The sequence below is a fragment of the Protopterus annectens genome, chromosome 7.part0 (genome assembly GCF_019279795.1).
Source record: "Protopterus annectens isolate FY-2018-M chromosome 7.part0, PAN1.0, whole genome shotgun sequence".
Lineage (NCBI taxonomy): Eukaryota > Metazoa > Chordata > Ceratodontiformes > Protopteridae > Protopterus > Protopterus annectens.
Genome location: NC_056739.1, coordinates 812,410,593 through 812,431,723, shown reverse-complemented (window position 1 = coordinate 812,431,723; position 21,131 = coordinate 812,410,593). Strand labels below are relative to the sequence as shown.

The following is a 21,131-nucleotide window of genomic DNA, read 5'->3' as shown; positions in this document are numbered from 1 at the left end:
CCCATCTTACCACTGTGGAGACATGGTGATCGAAGTTAATGTTGCTGTCGACCTGTGTGCCCAGATCTCTCACCACTGACTATGTGCTTAGCCTATTGCTATTATTTAGTAGTTTGCAGGAACATCACATTGCCGAAGGGGACGATAATGCATTTTTTTGCATTAAGCTTTAGGCCATGACTTTGGCACCAGTCAGTCTACGTAAGACCTTCTTGCTGGATGTTGACACCTCTAGGGCTTTCAGTGATTGTTCCCAGTTTGCAGTCATCAGCAAACTTTGTCAGCCACCGTCCTTTAGTTTTAGACTGTACTTTGGAGAAGTAGATTCTGAACAAAAGGGGTCCCAGAACTGATCCCTGTGAAACACCACTGGTTATGGGTCTTCTGGAGGAGGTGGAGTCCCCTATTTTGACCGTATGAGTTCTATCAGTGAGCCAGTTTGCAACTTACCTGACAATATATGGGTTGATACCCAGCAGGGTGACTTTATCAATGATGCCAGAGTGGGGGATTGTGTCATAGGCCTTGACTAAGTCTAGGTAGGCCGTATGCACAGATTTGCCCTCATCTAGGGCTTTGGTGACTGTCTTGAAGTCCACCAAGTTTAATAGGCATGATCTCCCCTTGACAAAGCCAAATTGGGTGGGGTCAAGTGTTTGCAGATTTCCTACATCTATGTTAATAAAGTCCATGATGAATCGCTCCACGGCTTTGCAGATGAGGCTGGTCTTCAGGCTAATGAGTCTATAGTTCTCAGAGTCTGTGGATGCACTCTTTAACCTGTTGGCTTTCTGTAGAACATTCAAAGGAACAGGAGGGTACACATACAGGAGACCCGGAGGCCAATCATGCACTACAGCATCCCTGGCTGACTCCCCACTTGGGGGAATCAGAGCGAAGTACTTGCTGTACTTTGTGTTCAAGGGAGATGCAAAAAGGTCGCAGCAAGGTTGGCCCCATCCGTGGAAAAGTTGGTTCGCTACTGACTGAATTCGGGACCACTCATATGGACTCAAGACAGATCTGCTGAGTCTATCCTCTAGAATGTTGGTCTCTCCAGGAATGTGTGTTGCAGTAAGAAAGCCGTTTGAAGATATCAGCCATTCCTACACACTCATGGCCTCTCTGCATAACAGGTATGAAAGGGTCCCCCCCCCCTTTTGATATACCAGACTACTAACATGTTGTCTGTGTGAAGTTCTATCCTTCCCAGAGGTAGGCAGTCTTTTATAAAGTTTGCAAAGTCAGGAAGACTGTTATCTCTAGAATACTGATGTACAATTTAGTCTCTGTTGGGGGACCATGTGCCTTGGACCAATCTTCCTTCCTAATGCCCTCCCACCCCAAAAAGGACACTGAACTGCTAGGGTCTACTGAAGTACTCACATAAAGAAACTTGCCAATGGTACTAAGAGTACTGCAAGCTGACTTGGAACCTAGAGCTCTTAGAATAAATCTTGCTGGGGGTGCAGGGGTATCTAGTCACACTTGCAGTCTCAGGGATGACACATGCTGTAATAGTACGGCTGCCACTTGACTGATTGCGTTCAGCTGTGTTCCTATGAACTCTATCCTCTACATAGGTGTTATTTTTGACTTTGCCAAATTTATCATGATCCCCAAGCTGACTGAAGGTATGTAATAGGTATTGCATTGCTTGAACCAGTTGATGCCTCGAGGGTGCAGTTAGGAGCCAATCATCTAAGTATGGAAACACCTAGAAACCTCGCAGTCTCAGGTGAACTGCCCCCACTGACATACATTTAGTAAACACCCGGTGGGGGGGGGGGGGGTTGGCTATGGTGAGTCCAAAGGGCAGTGCTCTGAACTGGTAATGATTGGCTCCCAGCCTGAAATGCAAGTGTCTCCTGGAGTATTTGTTGATCTTTATGTTGTAGTATGTATCCTGGAGAGCTATAGAGTACGTCCAATCCCTTACGTAGTAAGGGCAGAATGGACTGAACCATCACGAGGTGAAACTTTGGCTTCTTGCCATACAGGTTTAGCTTGCTCAGGTCCAATATTGGCCATAGGTCCCCTGTGTTTTTTGGCACCAAGAAGAAGCATGAATAAGTTCTGCATCCTTCTTGTTCTGTTGGGACCTATTGGGATGACTCTTTTCTTTATACGTTTTTGAACTTTTTGTATGGCAAACTTCCTCTGACTGGGTGGAACGTCAGGGAGATTCCTTTCAGGTTGGTGGAAGAAGGAAAAAGGGAATGTAATAACCTCTGAAAATTATTTTTAGCAACCAGCTGTCGTTTGTTAGTTTTGTCCAGGCATCTAGGTGAAATGAAAGTCTGCCTCTGACTGCCTCCCGAGTTGGACAGCGCTTCAGGAGCACTGATAGGGGTTGTCAGATAAAGGCTCTCAAACCCTGATTTTGCAGACCCCCTCTGTCTCTAGGGTGGCATTTCCCATTAAATCCTTATCCTCTGCCTCTCGATAAGGAGTCCTCGTGAGAATCATGGAAAGAACCCTGAGACTTCCTGAATCACATTTTCTTCCCACTACACTAGTTCTTTGAAAAGCACCTGTAAAGAGAAGAAAACTTGACCCTGCAGCAGACAGGGTCTTTCCCTCTTGCTTACTGTGGGTAAGTGCTTCTTTAACCGGTGGTTTGAACAAGAACCATCAAAGAGGGCATTGGTAAAGAATGCCTTAAAGGGTTCCATGAACCTGCAAAGCCTCAACCAGGCATGTCGCCTGAGGGCTATGCCTGTTCCGGCCACTCGAGAAGTTCCTTCTGCAGCACTGGAAACCAACCTCATCGATGAATTAGACAAGGAAGCTAGAGTAGACAGCTGGGGGAAAACCTTTTAAGTACCTCTGCTGACATGGACCCTGACACAGAGTTGGTGAGTTATTTGACCAATCCCTCTGAAGACATGTGAAATACGCCAAATAATTTAACACTCTCAGCGTAAAAGTAGCTGAAGCACAACCATGCTTGCTGTGCCTGTCCAATGCCCAAGACTCCTAGTCTGGGGCGTGGACAGAGGAGCTTTGTTCTGCTAGCTCCTTTTTTGTGGCTGCTGACACTATGATGGCATCAACTGGAATGCCTTTACACCAATGAGGGTGATCAGAGAAACTAGATCAATGAGTTTGTCAGTTGGTGGAGTTACCCAGGATGTAGATAGGACAATCCCAAAAGTCTCCAGAAACACGGATTCCTCATAAGAAAAAGGTTGGGAAGACCATCCACCCTTTCGCTTCAGGATTTCTAGGATATCTCTGAAGGAGATGTCTTTGGGTGGTGATCGAGGGGATCCTTCTCTCTCATCAAAATCAGTGCCCACAGTCAGAAACTCCAAAGGGAAGACTACGTGCTTCCCCTTGCATGTCCACTTCCAAAGCACCTCCTCTGTGCGATGGTCAGGGGATGACTCAGAAGAGCAAGGGATCCCTTGCAGCGGGAGAGGCTGGAGGACCTCCTGAATAGGCTGACCGTGGACAGGACAACTGGGACCAAGACTTGAACCAGATGAGGACTGTATGGGTTCCAGGGGGTGAGGAGACACCTTTATAGGCCTACAGAATGCCCTGTCACCTGAAAGAATTACAAACTCAGGGATCCTTCCCCCTCCCTCCTTACAGCTGAAATCACAAAAGGAGAAAAGGCAGACACCACCCTGGATCTGAGGCCTCCAAACACTGGCCCTGAACTGTCAAGAGCCGAAGCTCCAAGAGGGAAGGACGGATCTGATCAGGTTGGAGCCAAAACAACCCCACGGAGCCAGAGTGGATGTCTTGGGTTCAGGACCAACTCTGCTCCGAAAACATCAGAACTGAGCTAATCTGGGACATTGCCTGAGTTGAGGAAAACACTATTCTGAGCTCTGACGTCTCCCTCAAGGTATCTGGATCCTGGGATTCTGAAGCAGGTGGTCAGGTTGGAAGAGGAGTGGCTAGAATGGGTGATGGAGCTCTAAAGGATTCCCCAAGATGGGCTGGAGACTGTAAAATCCCCATTTCAATCTCAGCCTTAAGTAAACTCTGCATCATCTTGTCCATATCAGAACATGAAAACCTAGAGGAGACCGATGATCAGTGGATCCAGCTGGGGAGGGTCACTTGCTATATCTTGGTGTATGGCTCTGAGAGCTCCAATTCATGGTCTTCAGATCTGAAGAAGATTTACTTATAGATGGAGAACCCTTTGGATCTGATAAAGATCAGATCAGATCTGTGATGGAGTCGCATCTGGTGAAAATAAAATCTGATTTCAGGAGCCCCTTAGATCCGAAGAAAATCTGCTCTTTCTCTGACCCGACAAAGTCAGATCCAACAATCTTTGCCTTTTCTCTGACACTAAAGCTGAAACCCCCAAGGAAGCTGAACTGTTGCAGCCATCACCTGTGGGTTATCCCTGCTGTGGTAGCCCTCGTCTGGCCCAAATACCAGAGTCAATGTTTTTGTGCGCAGGCTGCTATCAGCTGTAGTCTGACGTCAGGTCGTCAGTACTATAAAGCAAGGCAGCCAACGTCATTACATCAGCTTTTCTTGCCCTAACCCATCAGATGCACAAGGGAAAAGAGTGAAGTGGTCCTGGTGCCTAAGAGACACCTTGGGAAGCTTGTGTCCCCCTAGGGGAAGATGTTAAATGGGGGATGGAGGGAGGGAAACCAAGACTGCAACAGTGAATTCACTCTAATATCTACATTTATGGTAAGTGTACACAACTGTACTATGTTCTTTGTGTTTCACTGTTGCAGTCATCACCTGTGGGAGGATTCCCAAAGCTGAGGTAAAGGGTGGAAGGATAGGTAGAGTCCTAGGTATGGGTCAGGAGGCCCTGCAGAATTGCAAAGGCAAACCCTGCCCTAGACTTAGAAAAGAGAGATAGGTGGTAATGCTTTGTAAAGGTATGGACAGAGGTCCAGGTGGGAGCTTTCAAGATGTCCCTGGTAGGTACTCCTCTAAGGAAGGCAGTAGAAGTGGAGGTAGCCCTAGTGGAGTGGGTACGCAGAGACATAGGGATGTGTTTCCCATGTAGTCTGTAGCAAAAATGGATACTGTGTGAAATCCATTTGAAATTGGTTTGTTTGGAGATGGGCTTCCCTTCTGCCACTGGGGCAAAGCTTACAAGAAGCTGGTCAGTTTTTCTAAATAGCTTAGTACGGTCCAGATAGTATCCGAGTTGTCTGTGCACATCTAGTGTGAGTGTAGAATTCTTTCCCCCTTGTTTTGAGGGTTGGGGAAGAAGGTGGGACAGTGTATGGCCTGGTTAAGGGTCACATCAGATACCACCTTGGGCATAAAGGCGGGATTAGTCCTCAGGGAGACTCTGTCTGCATGGAAAATTATGAAAGGCTCGACAGCCATGACCGCTTGAAGCTCCAAGATCCTTCTGGCTGAGGTGATAGCTAGTAGGAAGGCAGTCTTCCAGGAGAGGTATTTCAATTCTGTTGAAGCAGCAGGTTCAAAAGGAGGTAAAGTTAGTTTCTCTAACACATAATTCAGTTCCCAGGGTGGAGTAGGAGGTCTTCTGGGAGGCCTGATATTAGAAGCTCCTCTGAGAAATTGCTTGATCAAAGAATGAGAGAAGTGGGGTAAGTCTGAATCATAATGGGCAGAGATGGCCGGGGCATGGATTTTAATAGAGGATAAGGAGAGGCCACTATTGAGCAACTCTGCTAAGTAATCTAGGATAAGACGGATAGAGGGTTGGGAGGTGCTGCCCCCTTGTGATTCTTTCCAGGAGCAGAATCTTTTCCATTTTCCTGCATAAGATTTTCTTGTGCTGGGCCTTCTGGCCTCTGTGATGATGTCCAGGACCTGTTTGCTTAACAGGGACTTCTTGTTAGTTTTTAGAATATAAGCCATGCTGAAAGTTTGAGAGTCTGTAGGTCTGGGTGCTGTACCTTCCCCCTCTCCTGGCTCAAAAGGTCTGACCTTAGGGGAAGCAGCTTTGGAAGCGCTAAGGTCAGACTACGCACTAAGGGGTACCAATGCTGTCTGGGCCAATCTGGAGCAATGAGAATGGCCTTTGGTCTCTCCTCACTTATTTTGATCAAAATCTTTGGAATAAGGGGCAGAGGAGGGTATGCGTACACAAAGAGGGAACTCCAGGGGAAGGTCAAAGCATCCACTTTCCATGCTAGGAGGTGATACTCCCAGGTACAAAATTTGTGCAGCTGGTGGTTGAGGTGCGAGGCAGAGAGGTTCACCTCTGGGGTCCCCACTCCTGGGTGATTTGCAGAAAGATTTCTCTGTGAAGCTGTCATTCGTGGAGGTCCAGTAAGTTTCTGCTTAGGTAGTCTGCCAGAGTGTTGTTGATCCCTGGTAAGTATTGGGCAATTAGGTGTAGGCCCATGGAGGTGGCTGTAAGCCAGAGACTCGTGGCTAACCTGCATAGGGGGTAAGATTAGGTGCCCCCCTGCTTGTTGATTTACCACATTACTGTGGTGTTGTCTGACCACCCCTGGCCTGAGATGGGGTTGGAAGGAAGTCAGCATTTTGCACTGCCATCATTTCTTTCTGGTTGATGTGCAAGTGAAGTTGCTGGGCATTCCAAAGGCCTTGGGTACACCTGTCTGTTAGGTGAGTGCCCCAAGCTATGTCTGAGGCATCGGTGGTGATGGTCTGGCCTGAAGGGCGGAGGATGAAGGGAAGACCCTTGTTCATGGCACAGGCCTCTGCCCACCAGAGAAGTTAGTCCTTTATGCAAGGGATCAGTGGGAGAGTGGTCTCTAGGGACACAGTGCTGACACCAAAGGTTCTTTAAGTACCACTGAAGTTTTCTCATGTGAAGCCTGGAGAGAGGGATGAGAAGGATGCAAGATGCCATGTATCCCAGGGCTTGCAGGAACTTCCTCACAGTGAGGTGATTTCTGGAAGCCAGCTGGGTGAAGTAGAGAGGCAGGTAGCACTGCTAATTCTAGGGATAGGAAGGGCATTAGGGTTACTGTTTCTAGCACAGCTCCCAGGAAAACAATTTTCCTGGTGGGGTTTTGCTTTAATTTTTTCTCGTTGATGGTGAACTCTAGGGAAGTTAGGAGTTTGACAAAGAGAAGGTCCTGGGGCAACCTTTCCTTGCTGTTGGCCTGAATGAGGCCGTCGTCCAAGTAAGGGTAAATCTGCATATTTCTCTGTCTGCAGAAAGCTACAGCTAGGGCCAAGCATTTGGTGAATACTTTGGGAGCAGTAGATAAGCCAAAGGGCAGTGCAGAGAACTGAAAGTGCTGACTGACTGCCTGCTCTGAAGCGCAGGAATTTTCAGCAAGATTCCCCGATGGGGATGTGGAGGTAGGCATCTTTTAGGTCTAGTGTCACCAGCTAGGCATTTTGTGTGAGCATAGGCAGGAGCTGCTGCAAGGTTAGCATTTTGAATCTGAGGACCACCAAGGAGGTGCTCAGTTTGGGATAGATCCAGGATGGGGTGCTAAGTGCCCTCTTTTCTGGGAACAAGGAATAGTCTTGAGTAAACACCTTTTCCTGCTTGATCCAGAGGGACAGGCTCTACTGCCCCTGGAATATTAGTGTTTTTACCTGTTTTAATGCCTCTGCCCACTGGTTTGGGGGGAGGTCTGGTTACTCTCATAGGGAGTTCACTGAAGGAGAATCTGTATCCCTGAGAAATTATTTTTAATACCCACTGGTCCCTGGTTAGAGACCCAATTGTCCTTGAAGAGGGTGAGCCTTCCTCCTAGTTTTAGATGAGTGAAAGAAGGGCAGAGGGGGGAGGGGAAAGTCATTGAGAGTGCTTGCCATAGAACTCCCTGCCTTAGAGGTGGAAGTGGTCCATTGTTTGCTTCTTTGCTGGCCCTGGGATAGGGGCCTGGATGTCCTGTCCCTGTGGGGCTTACCTTGGCCCTGTCTGATGGGTGCAGGGAAGGCCCAGTGCTTAGAGGGGAAGTTCCTGCTGAATCTGGGTGGTTGAACTTGAAAGAAATCTTTTACTATTTGCATAGATTTTGCTTTGTCTTCCAGCTTTTTAAGCACCTCTTCTGCTTTTTCCCCAAACAAGCGTTCCTTATCTAGGGGTGCATCAATAAGTTTAGACTTGACATGATCAGGGAGAGGGGAGAGGTTGTTCCTTCAGCCATGCATGTCTTCTAATAACAGATCATGTCACTGCTGCCCTGCTAGAGGCTTCTAGGGTGTCATATCCACATTGTAATGAGTGCTTGGCCACTTGACAAGCAGAGTGTAGTAATTCTGCCAGCTTTTTTGAGTTAGCACCATCAGGAGAGGTAGGAATCTTCTGTTTTCATAATTCCAAAGTGTGTTGTTGATATTTTAACATATGGAACTGACAGCTGAGTGCTCTGATAGCTAAGGTTGCAAAGGTGTATACTTTCTTACCCCATCTGTCCAGAGCTCTGGAGTCTATGTTAGAAGGAAGAGGGTTCTTGGCAGAACTAGTCTTAGCTCCTTTGGATCCCTGTGTAATGACCTCAGGGTCTGCATCAGGGTTCCTGTACAGGTATTTGTGAGAATCCGGTACTCTGTAGTACCTGTCAGGTTTAGCTGGAGCAGGAGGCAGGGCATCAGGGCCTACGCTGGACTCATGAAAAACATCATCCACCACTTCCAGAATAGGTGGGATGGTCAGGGGTCTGTGCTGGGGCAGGTCCAGAAATTCTCTAAGTCGTTTCTTTGACTGTGGGTAGTCCTGAGATTCCCAATGAAAATGTTCCCTGAGGGAGTGAAGGGTTTCCCCGAAGGAGAGATCCTCTGGAGGGGAAGCAGAGGGGATGGATTCCTCTGCATCTGAATTCTCAAACAGTTAAGGTCTGTTGTTCCTCTTCAAAAGCAGAATAATCAGATTCCTCAGATTCTTGGTCTGTCATCATTTCTGGAGAAGAGTGCCTTTTTCCTTTTAGGAGTAGGGGCCTGAGTACCTCAGATAAGGGAGAGGAGATCCTCCGCCATTTTAAGCATTTGAGCTTGTGGTGGGGGAGCAGTAGCAAGATGGTGACTAGAAGCAGATTTCCTAGCTGTGGCCTGACTTCTAGGCCTGAGAGAATCCGTCAGTCTTTGAAAAATGGTAGTCGGAAGAGAAGACATTGTTTTTTTGTCTAGAAATCGGTAGTGCGAACGGCAAGCCGGTGCCTGCGTCGCGGCTCCTGACCCAACCGAGGCAGAGACAGCCAAAGGCTCGAAAGATTAAGTGGATTTGTATGGCATACCGAAAAGGTATTGGTAGAGGCCTGTGTGGAAAGCGAGTCAGACATCAGGGGCTGTGAAAGGGCTTCACTGAATTCCAGAGAAATGACGACTTGCTTAGTGGTAGCATCATCGGAAGGCTTAGCCTTGTGTGGCCTGTCTCTATCTTTACGTTTTTTCGGAATGTCGACAGACTGTTGGCTGATGGATGCCATATTGGAATTCGAAGATGGAATACAAAAATAATTTTCTACAAAAAGAGCTCTACGGTGAAGGGTTCTCGCATTAAAGAGAGCATAGAACCAGCAATGAGGGACGTCGTGGTCTGGGCCTAAACAAGTGATGCAGTAAGAATGAACGTCTCAGTGTGGGATCTGCTTTCTACAGGCAACACAACTGTTAACTTTTTCAGACATTGGTTAGAACAAGAAAAAAGGGTCCCCAATGGGGTTACTTAGCTTTAGACGTTTTCTGCTGAAATTCGACTTCTGGAAGCAAACAACTGGCACTCGTGCGAACTGCTTCTGCTACAGGCTCCACGGTAAGAAAGACTGATGTAATGACGTCAGCTACCTTGCTTTATAGTACTGACGACCTGACGTCAGACTACAGGCAGCAGGGATAACCTACAGGTGATGACTGCAAGAGTGAAACACGAAGAACATCAGTATTTAGTCTCTGTACAATAACACCTAGGGGAAACTTGGTGGCATGAAAAAAATTCTCACAGCAAGAAACAGAAAATTACAATGGGACACCTTGTCACTCTTCACATAGCCAATCCCCTCAAGTCCAATCCAGTTTTTGAACCTGAAGCTAGAAATCAGCAAAGAAAGCAGACTGTTTAGAGGCTACTGATGTCAGTTTTACTAAGCAACATATTGAACAGAAGTAGCATTTCACTTATAAGCAAGTTTTGTAGTTTGTGGCTTTTAAGTAACTTGTTAACACTGAGCTTTAAACTGTCAATCAGGTATACAGTTCACAGAGCAGCCTCACCTGAAGAAGGTGGAACAGTGGATACTTCTTTGCTTCTTTAAACAAGTCATGCTTAACACTTAGAAGTGTTGCCTCACGAAGGCACTCCAATGTTATTATCATCCCATTTGGAAGGCAGCAGTCTACCAGGATCCGAGGAGGCATCAAGTGGAGCCCCCAAAGCTCCCCTGAAGATGGCCGAGGAGGCATGATTGCAGCAGCTCATTCACCCAACTTGTGGCTTGATGTGACTACAGCAGTATTTGACTTCTGAAATAAAGAAACATAACCATGATTACACAAAGTAAAAAACACACTAAGGATACAGGCACAGTCCCAAGCTCTTGCTTTGCTTTATCTAAACAGTTAAGAATTTGTTTGCAAACAGCCATAATTACATACAGAACATGCTAAATGGAAGTTTATGTCAAATTCTATGTCAATCTATGTTACTGAAATATTTTCACACCAGGGGTACCTGCAAATTCCTACTAAGGGTACAGCATGCTCCATATCACAGAGATGAAACTTTGACTGCAGTCAGCCAAATCAGCCAGCTTAGGTTAAGACTGGCTGGCCCCAGCACTGGAAGAAATAGCTGGGGCAGAAAAAAGGCCAAGGTCAGCTGCCCATCCTGAGGGGAGACAGAAGTACACACACTGCTGCCTGCCTACTATTTGTCAGATGGACAAATAACAGCATCAGGCTACAGGAGCCAACAGAGGCACAGTCTTGCCTTTGAACTAGTGAATAGCCACCTACACCAGCCTCAGCACTGCAGGCAAACAGTGCATCTGCTGGCTACCACAGACAGGGAAGACTAAGTGCTAGGGATAAGCCCACATTCTCAAGTGTAATGCAGGTTCCATGTACCCTCACTAGGCCCCTGTCAGCCTATCAGTTAGCTCTCCACACCTAAGGTCTCCTCCTCTTCTTCTATTCAAGGTGCAAGTCAAGTTAACTGGCCAGAAGGATAGGAACTGGACAGGAAATGCATACAGCATACCTGTAAGGAGAACGCAGGAACTGAAGTAAATATCAGATGTGTCGAGGACTATGAAAAATGCAAGAAAAAGATATTAAGAACCTGATTAAAGCTATACAAGATACAAAAAATGAAGTATATCTGCTCAGAAACACTTTATTGCCACAATAAGAACCTGTACATAAAAGGATGCCATAGAGCAAGTAAACATTAAAATAACAATATATGAAGTGTGGCACTTTCAGTGTTTTCCTATTGGTGTTCTGGTTCTTGGAAGGGGAACCTCAAATCTTATTTTTTGATGTTTATAAATGTATGAAATGGAATAAATAGCTTTTCCTTGTGATCCTGCAGCATAGTCTACAAAGAGCTGGTCAGATTTTCTGAAAGCCTTAGTTTTATCCAAGTAGTAACGTAATTGCCTGTGAATGTCCAAAGAATGCAGGAGTCTTTCTCCTTTGTTCTGGGGATTTGGAAAAAAGGTGGGCAAATGAATGGTTTGGTTTAGGGCCACACTGGATACCACCTTTGGCATAAAGGAAGGGTTAGTTCGTAGAGAGAGACTGTCTTGATGAAAAATGAGGAAAGGTTCCACTGCCATTAGTGCCTGTAGCTCTGAGACTCTTCTAGCTGAAGTTATTGCTAGCAGCAGGGCAGTTTTCCATGAAATAAATTTTAAATCAGCTGAAAAAGCTGGTTCAAAGGGCGGCAGTGTAAGCTTTTCCAGAACAAAGTTCAGATCCCAAGTAGGTGTTGGTGCTCTCCTGGGCGGTCTTATGTTCTTAACCCCTCTGAGGTACTGTCTTAGGAGTGGATGTGAAAATAGAGGATCCATGTTGTAATGGGCTGAAATTGCTGAGGCGTGGATCTTAATAGATGAAAAGGAAAGTCCTTTGTGCAACATCTCAGTTAAATATTGTAGAATCTGAGGAATGTTTGGATCAAGGGGATTTTGGCCTTTAGCCTGGTTCCAGGCGCAAAATCTTTTCCATTTGTCTGAATAGGTTTTCCATGACATCCATAACAGCTTTGGATAGAGGTGTTGGCTGGTTGCTTAGGCAATTTGCCATGCAGCCAGGTTTAAAGTCTTGAGCTGGCTGTGTAGAATCGGATTGTCTTGCTGGGTGAGCAGGTGAGGAATTTGTGGTAAAATCCATGGTGGGCCATGTTCCTTAGAATTAGATACCAGTGCTGGCGTGGGACAGTCGTGTGCAGTGAGTATCATTTGTGGCCTCTCTAATCTGACTTTCAGCAGTACCTTTGCTAGAAGAGGCAGCGGAGGAAAGGCATACACTGTTAATGTTTTCCAACTGAATGAGAGGTCGTCCACTTTCCAAGCTTGTGGGTGGAATGTCCTTGTACAAAACATTTGAAGTTGGTAGTTTTGGGGGTTGGCAAACAGATCTATGTCTGGGCATCCCCATTATTGAGTTATCATTACAAATACTTGTGGCTCTAGTTTCCACTCGTGGGGATCCATGATGTTTCTGCTTAGGTCATCTGCCAATATGTTTTTCTTTCCTGGCAGGAATTGTGCTTGTAGTTGAACTTGGTAAGACACTGCTGTGTTCCACAAGGTCATTGCTTGCCTGCATAGGGGGTAGGAATATGTGCTCCCTTGCTTGTTTATGTACCACATTACTGTGGTATTGTCCGTCTTATTAGTTGTCCTGGGTGTAAGAGGTCCTTGAAGGCTGTTAGGGCATTCTGTACTGCTAGCATTTCTTTTTGATCGATATGCAGATGCCTTTGATCTGTAGTCCATTTGCCCTGAATGCACTGTCCTGCTATGTGTGCTCCCCAGGCACAGTCCGATGCATCTGCTGTTAAAGTTTGCCTGGCTGTGGGTAAGGTGAAAGGCTGGCCCTTGTTGAGGTGACATGCCTGTGCCCACCATAGAAACTCCTGTTGAAGGCAGGGAATGAGTGGTATCATTGTTTCTAAGCTGTGGCTGTGCTGAGTCCATACGCTTTTCAGGTACCATTGTAATTTCCTCATATGCAGTTTTGCAAATGGTATTAGTAGTATGCAAGATGCCAAGAATCCCAAGGCCTGCAGAATTTTTATTGCAGGGAGTTGGGTCTTTGTTGACATTATTTTGAAGTATTGAGTCAGCTGTTGCTTATCTGGCGTGAGATAAGCCATCTGGCCCGTTGTATTCAAGCTGGCACCCAGGAATATTATGTTTTGTGAGGGCACTAGTTTTGATTTCTTTTCGTTTACTGTGTACCCTAGGCAACTTAGAAGGTGTTTGACAAATGCCAGATGCTTTTAAAGAATGTCCTTGCTTTCTGCTTGAATAAGGCAGTCGTCCAGGTATGGGTATATTTGAATTCCTCTTTGTCTGCAGTATGCAATTACTGGTGCCAGGCATTTTGTGAAGACCCTGGGCACAGTAGATAAGCCAAAGGGCAGTGCAGAGAATTGATAATGGGTTGAACCTGCAATGAAGCGAAGGTATCTTCTGCAATTTTGTCTGATAGGGACATGCAGGTATGCCTCCTTGAGATCCAACGTTACTAGCCAAGCCTTCTTGCCCAGCATAGGAAGAAGCTGCTGTAGTGTTAGCATCTTGAAATTTGGTACTTGCAGACAGGTGTTCAGAACTGAAAGATCCAAAATGGGTCTCCATGCTTTGTCCTTTCTGGGGACTAGAAAGAGTCTTGAGTAAAATCCTTGTCCTTGCTCCTGTGTAGGTACCTGTTGAATGGCTCTAATGTCCATGAGAGCTGTAATTTGTTTTTGTGCTTCTGCCCATTGATTCGGTGGCATGTTTGGCATTCCTTTTATCCTTGGCAAGGTATGAAAGTGGAATCTGTATCCTTATGAGACAATGTTTAGGACCCATTTATCTTTTGTGATGATGCGCCAGTTGTCTGCAAAAAGTGCTAATTTTCCTCCCAAGGGGGCTGCCAAGAGAGATTTGCTTGGTAATTTGAGGGCTGAGTCATTGTGTTTGTCTTCTGCTAGCTTGGGGCCTGTCTTCTCCTCCCTTCTGGGTAGCAGTACCCCATTGGAGAGGTTTGTAAGGGCCTTGGGACTGACCTCTGCCCATTGGGAGTCTGTATTTGCCCCTCTGTGATCTGTCAGAAGCTGGAAAGGACCAGTTTTTTGTTGGCCAATTTCTGCTGAAACGAGGGGGTTGTACCTGTAAAAAATCCTTGACCATCTGCATAGACTTTGCCTTATCCTCCATTTTCTTTAAAACCTCTTCTGCTTTGACACCAAATAAGACATCCTGCTGTAAAGGTGCATCCAATAATTTTGCTTTAACATGATCAGGTAGGGTTTGTTCTTTTAACAAAGCATGTCTACGTATGACAGACCCAGTAACAGCTGCTCTACATGAAGCTTCCAAGGAATCAAATCCACATTATAAAGTATGTTTGCCCACCTGTTCAGCTGCATGCAACATATCCTGCATTTCCTTGAATTCAGACTGTTCAGAATGTGTGCTCATTTTTTGTTTTAATTGAGACATTAGGAATTGCTGATATTTCAGCATGTGAAACTGACAATTTAATGCTCTCATAGCCAGAGTAGCTGAGGTGTATATCTTCTTTCCCCATCTATCTAGGGCTCTGGAATCCCTTTCACAGGGTACAGGATTTTTAGCCATAGAAGCTTTAGCCCCTTTGGGACCCTGGGAAATTGTTTCTGGATCAGCCACAGGGCTTTTATAAAGGAATTTGTGTGAGTCAGGTACTCTGTAGTATCTGTCTGGTTTGGCTGGAGCAGGCGGTAGAGAGTCTGGATTTAGACTAGACTAAGTAAACATCATCCACAATGTCTAAAACTGGAGGGATAGCAAGTGGTCTGTGCTGGGGTAGTAAAAGGAACTCTCTGAGCCTTTTCTTTGAATCTGAGTAGTCCTGTCCTTCCCAGTGGAAATGTTCCCTCATGGTGTGTAAAGTTTCCCCAAAGGAGTAGTCTTCAGGAGGAGATGCTGAGGGAATAGAGTCTTCAGCATCAGAGTCTTCATAAGGGGGAAAAGTGTAATCCTGTTCCTCAGAAGAATCAGAGGAAATTGAAACCTGGTCAGAGGAAGCATAATCCTCCTCTTGTCTTGGTCTTTTATCTGGAGGGGGATGGGAACCCCTGATTAGGGTAATCAAATCTTCAGCCATCTTAAGCATCTGTTTCTTAGGCATGGGGCCTTGAACTGTAGACTGATGTAGAGTCTTTTTTGGTTTTAATGGAGTTTTAAGCTTAGCATAAGATTTAATGGTGAGTGTAGTTGGTCTGAAGACACTTTCTGCAACCAAAGGTGTTTCTACTGCACCGGGATCTCCTTCTGCTCCGGTGTTGGAAGGGCCTAATGAAGATGGCTGCGACGGCCTAGTACACTCCGTTTGAGAATTCGCAGCTGTCTGGGGTTCCAATTCTGCGGTCGTCAGGGGCTGCGTAGGTGCCTCACTGAAAACTGGAGAACCGGCGACAGGCCCAGTAGAGGCCTCGGAGTCTGGCTTGGTCCTAGGCTGCTTGTCCTTATCTTTGCATGATATAATTAAATTTCCTACCAAAGTAATGTCGTGCGAAGTCAAAACGGCATTTGATAGTTTGTTTATTAAACATAGCACAAAAGCGACAACCTGTGACGTCGTGGTCTGGGCCTAGGCAAGGAATACAATAAGAATGGAAGTCCTTATGAGGTATTTGCTTCCCACAAGAAATACAATTGTTAACTTTTTCTGACATCGGACTGAGGTAAGAAAAGGTTTCCCAACGGGGTACTTAGCTTTATTGAAGACTTCGGACTGAAATTCGATTTGAAAATCTCAGGTGTCGGCCGACCGGCACTTGCGAACTGCTTCTGCTTCGGGCACCGCGCGGCAAAAAAGACTGGGGAAAATGTCATCAGATGCCTCTCGTATACCCCTGGCGCACTGACGTCAGGGAAGAAGCGACAGCAACCGACGCCGGACCAAGACTTTGGAACTCTGGCCGACTGCGGGACCGCCTGACGGCAGGATAACCCAAGTGTGATGACTGCAGCAGAGTAACACGATGAACATCAGCTTATTACAAAATGGCAGTCTAGCCTGCACATGCTCAGTGTTTATAAACTTGTGCAAGCCTTTGGATAGCTTCTTAAAAGTACATACACACACATTGATCTACATCCTCCCTCTTAAAAAGATTGTGCTTTGTAAAAACAATATTAAAGTTTGACTTTAATATTAAGTTTTAAATAAAACAATAGTACAGTTAGAGAGAGTCAAAACTCTCCTCCTGCTACTACAAAATTTCAAAATTTGCAATTGGCCAGAGATCCTCGACCCATCACTGTATTTCCCTACACCAACTGAACTGGCTTGAACTACCCAATTATCTCACCTATACTTAACTTATCCAAACACACAAAATTATTTTTAATTCCTCTCTCTGCCCCTCCCTTGCTTCTATCTTCCAAATGCATCAACCTAACAGATGTCTAAGATCCAACTTCCAAAACGTAATAGAATTGCACAAACCAACCCATCCTCCAGGCAAACATCTTCTATCCTCCTTAAATAAATGTTAGCGCTTTCGTTTACTGACATAAGCAAATTTCCTCAGACAAAGTACAAACAGCACTGCTTCATTAAATACAATTAATTACATCACCAACAACTAAATTGAGTTCCATGCCCACATTTAAAGGAATAGCTGAAAATATACATGTATATAAAACTCCATAAAACTATTACTACACATAAAATGTTGTGTAGAAATAGTTTTATACACACACACACACACACATATATATATATATATATATATATATATATATATATTATATATAAATATAGATGTATATTTTTTCAACTATTCCTTTAAATGTGGGCATGAAACTCAATTTAGTTGCTGGTGATGTAATTACTTGTTTGTATTTAATGAAGCAGTACTGTTTGTAATTTGTCTGAGAAAGTTTGCTTATGTCAGTAAACAAAAGCGCTAACATTTATTTCTTGTGGCTCAGAGTTTTTTTTCGCCTACTTGTGTTTTCTTGGTTTGTTCGAATTTACTTGGATTATCTTCTATCCTCCTCTCTAGCACGCCAGTGGAATTCCCTCTCACCTTCCATTCGTACTAACAATCTCTCTGCCTTCAAAACATTACTTCACTCATACCTAACTTCACAGTGGGAATGTTCTTGCTGTCATCCTACATAGCTTCCCTACCGCCCCCCACCACCACCACCACCACCACACACACACACAACCTACTATATCAGTAAATAAATTCCTATAGTTTTTATAACTCCTAGCAATAGCAGTAGGAATTATCAGATTGTACTAGAACTGTTTTTGCTCATAAGGAATTTATCCTGCATACTTCTCCTTCGTATGTACAATACACTGCAACTTAGTACTATGTTTGTTTGTTTGTGTCTTTCAGCTTCTCCCGGTTAGGGGTCGCCACAGCGGAACTCCGGTCCGCTAATGATTGGCAGTAGAGTTTTACGTGATGGCTTGCCGGGCCTAACGCACAACCTTCTACGAAGGAACGCCCATTCATGCATGTCGCCACACAGAAGACGCTCTGTAGTTTGCAAATTCTGTCATACTTTGAAATTTCTTTTTTAGGAATCATCAGATTGTACAAGTACTGTTTTTGCTTAAAAATGAAATTATCTTGCATCATACTAACTGTTCCTTCTAATGTACAATACTGCAACTTAGTACTATGTAATTTGAATCCTCTCTCATATTTTGCATTTTTTTCTAAATCTTGTAACTTCTGTCACTATATTTGTATTTTGTAATTTGAACTTTTATATATTTTGCATTATGCTGGAGCTTTTCTCCCCAGGACTCAATTGAAAACAGGCTCCTCATGGCCCAATGGATCATCCTAATAAACATACTGCAAATAAATAAATAGTCATGCATTACTATATACATTAGAAACAAAACACAATGCTCATTGTCCAAGTTGCTTCATATCTGTTACAGGGTTTAGAGATGCAATCATATCTTATAACAGTAGGGACCAAATCTAGCAACAGGGACAGTCTGCGGTGCACAACTCAAACCACAGGATCATAGCAGGTTACTAAGCTAATGAATGGCCCTGGGGTCCTTACAAGCCTAGCCAAGAGTTTATCCTCAAAAAAAACACCTCAGTCAGTACCTGGCTCCCCTGTCACTGAGGGACAAAGGTGGAACCCCTGGGACAAATTTGTAGTTTCCCATCCACTCATCAAGGTTGTGCTTGAAGAGGGTTAGCGAGGTACTCTGACATGTATGGGAAGTCCATTCAAGAGACAGGGCAGCCTCTGGGAGACAAACATGTCTCTCCAGCAGGTTTTGTTGCTGTTGCATAATATATTTAGGCCTTTCAAGCGGGTAATGCAAGAGGAGTTAGACTTACAGCTATGGAGCATCTCTAATATGGCACAGTCTGATATTGCCTTGTAGGCGAGACACAGATCACCTCCGAGTAATCTGTACGAAACGGAGCAGAGTGAAAGTGATTTGAGCCTGTCTACATAGGACAGGTGTTGGAGGTCATGGATTCTCTTTATGACGTCTCTGAGCAGGTGAACCAAGATGTTTATCATGAGGAATGTTGGACATTCAAGAGATTCAGGAAAATATCACTATTATCTCATTTTGACTTCTCAAGTAACTGTTTTGCACTTTGAATTGCACGTTCTGCCAAGCCATTTGACTGCAGGTACTCATGGCTATTCTTTGGCAAATCTTTTGAACTGTTGGCTTGTAAACTGCGTGCCACTGTCAGAAATAAATGTGTGGGCTACCATGTACAGCAAAATTATGCTTCATCTTAGTAATGACTGTACTGGATGCTAGGTTGGGAAGTAAGTCAATTTCGAACCAAATGAAGTAGTCTCTATTAGCACCAAATCATCATTCTCTTTCGGCTTTTCCCGCTAGGGGTCGCCACAGCGGATCATCTCTTTCCATTTCTTCCTATCCTCTGCATCTTGCTCTGTCACACCAACCGCCTGCATGTCCTCTCTCACCACGTCCATAAACCTTATCTTAGGCCTTCCTCTATTCCTCTTACCTGGCAGCTCCATCCTTAGCATCTTTTTCCCAATATACCCATCATCCCTCCTCAGCACATGTCCAAACCAACGCAATCTCGTCTCTTGCTTTGTCTCCAAACTGTCCAACATGAGCTGACCCTCTAATATACTGATTCCTAATCCTATCCATCCTAGTCACACCGATTGCAAATCTTAACATCTTTAACTCTGCCACATCCAGCTCTGACTCCTGCCTTTTTGTCAATGCCACTGTCTCCAACCCATATAACATAGCTGGGTCTCACTACACTCTTGTAGACCTTCCCTTTCACTCTTACTGATACCCGTCTGTCATAAATCACTCCTGACACTCTTCTCCACCCATTCCACCCTGCCTGTACTCTCTTCTTCACCTCTCTTCCACATTCACCATTACTCTGAACTGTTGATCCCAAGTACTTAAACTCGTCCACCTTTACCAACTCTACTCCCTGCATCCTCACCATTCCTCTACCTTCCCCCTCATTTACACACATATATTCTGTCTTAGCCCTGCTGACCCTCATTCCTCTGCTCTCTAGAGCATATCTCCACCTCTCCAGAGTCTCCTCAACCTGATTCCTACTCTCACTACAGATCACAATGTCATCTGCAAACATCATAGTCCACGGGGCCTCCTGTCTGATTTCATCTGTCAACCTGTCCATCACCACTGCAAATAAGAAAGGACTCAGAGCTGATCCTTGATGTAATCCCACCTCCACCTTAAACGGATCTGTCACTCCCACTGCAGTCCTCACCACTGTCACACTACCCTCGTACATATCCTGTACCACTCTTACATACTTCTCTGCCACTCCCGACTTCCTCATACAATACCACAACTCTTCTCTAGGCACCCTGTCATATGCTTTCTCCAAGTCTACAAAGACACAATGCAACTCCTTCTGACCTTCTCTGTATTTCTCCAACACTCTCAGAGCAAACATTGCATCTGTAGTGCTCTTTCCTGGCATGAAACCATACTGCTGATCATAATCATCACCTCCCTTCTTAACCTTGCTTCCACTACTCTTTCCCATAACTTCAAGCTGTGACTAATCAGTTTTATCCCTCTGTAGTTACTGCAGCTCTGCACATCACCCTTATTCTTAAAGATAGGTACCAAAACACTTTTTCTCCACTCCTCAGGCATTCTCTGACTTTCCAAAATTTCATTAAATAATCTAGTTAGAAATTCCACTGCCATTTCTCCTAAGCACCTCCATGCTTCCATTGGTATGTCATCTGGGCCAACAGCCTTTCCATTCTTCATCCTCTTCATAGCTGCCCTTACTTCCTCCTTGCTAATCTGTTTCACTTCCTGATTCACTATCCCCACATCATCCAACCTTCTCTCTCTCTCATTCTCTTCATTCATCAGCCTCTCAAAATACTCTTTCCATCTACTCAACACACTCTCCTCTCTTGTGAGTACCTTTCCCTCACTATCCTTTATCACCCCTACATGCTGCACATCTTTCCCAGCTCTGTCCCTCTGTCTTGCTAATCGGGGTACAGGTCCTTTTCTCCCTCTTTAGTGTCCAATCTCTCGTACAACTCTCCATATGCCCTATCCTTAGCTTTTGCCACCTCTCTCTTTGCCATGCGCCTCATCTCCTTATACTCATGTCTACTTTCTTCATCTCTTTGACAATCCCACTTCTTCTTCGCCAGCCTCTTCCTCTGTATACTCTCCTGTACTTCCTCATTCCACCACCAGGTCTCCTTGTCCTCCTTCCTCTGTCCAGATGTCACACCAAGCACCTTTCTAGCAGTCACCCTTACTAGTTCTGCTGTAGTTACCCAGCTATTCGGTAACTCTCCACTGCCTCCCAGTGCCTGTCTTAACTCTTCCCTAAACTCCACTTCACAATCACCCTTTTTTAACTTCCACCATTTAATCCTTGGCACAGCTTTCACACTCCTCCTCCTCTTCTTGATCACCAATGTCATTCTACATACCACCATTCTATGCTGCTTAACTACACTTTCCCCTGCCACCACTTTACAGTCTCCAATCTCCTTCAGACTGGC

The 21,131-nt window shown here is 45.1% G+C and overlaps 1 protein-coding gene across 1 annotated transcript in view; it reads right to left on the bottom strand.

Annotated features, from left to right (window-relative positions):
• LOC122806104 (phosphatidylinositol 4,5-bisphosphate 3-kinase catalytic subunit alpha isoform-like) overlaps window positions 1-21,131 on the bottom strand; it is an 835,043-nt gene that overhangs the window by 399,895 nt on the left and 414,017 nt on the right. The window contains exon 3 of the mRNA XM_044076341.1: window positions 10,114-10,362. Within this exon, the coding sequence (XP_043932276.1) occupies window positions 10,114-10,302 (189 nt within the window). The 5' untranslated portion in view covers window positions 10,303-10,362. The remainder of the gene's footprint in view (window positions 1-10,113; window positions 10,363-21,131) is intronic.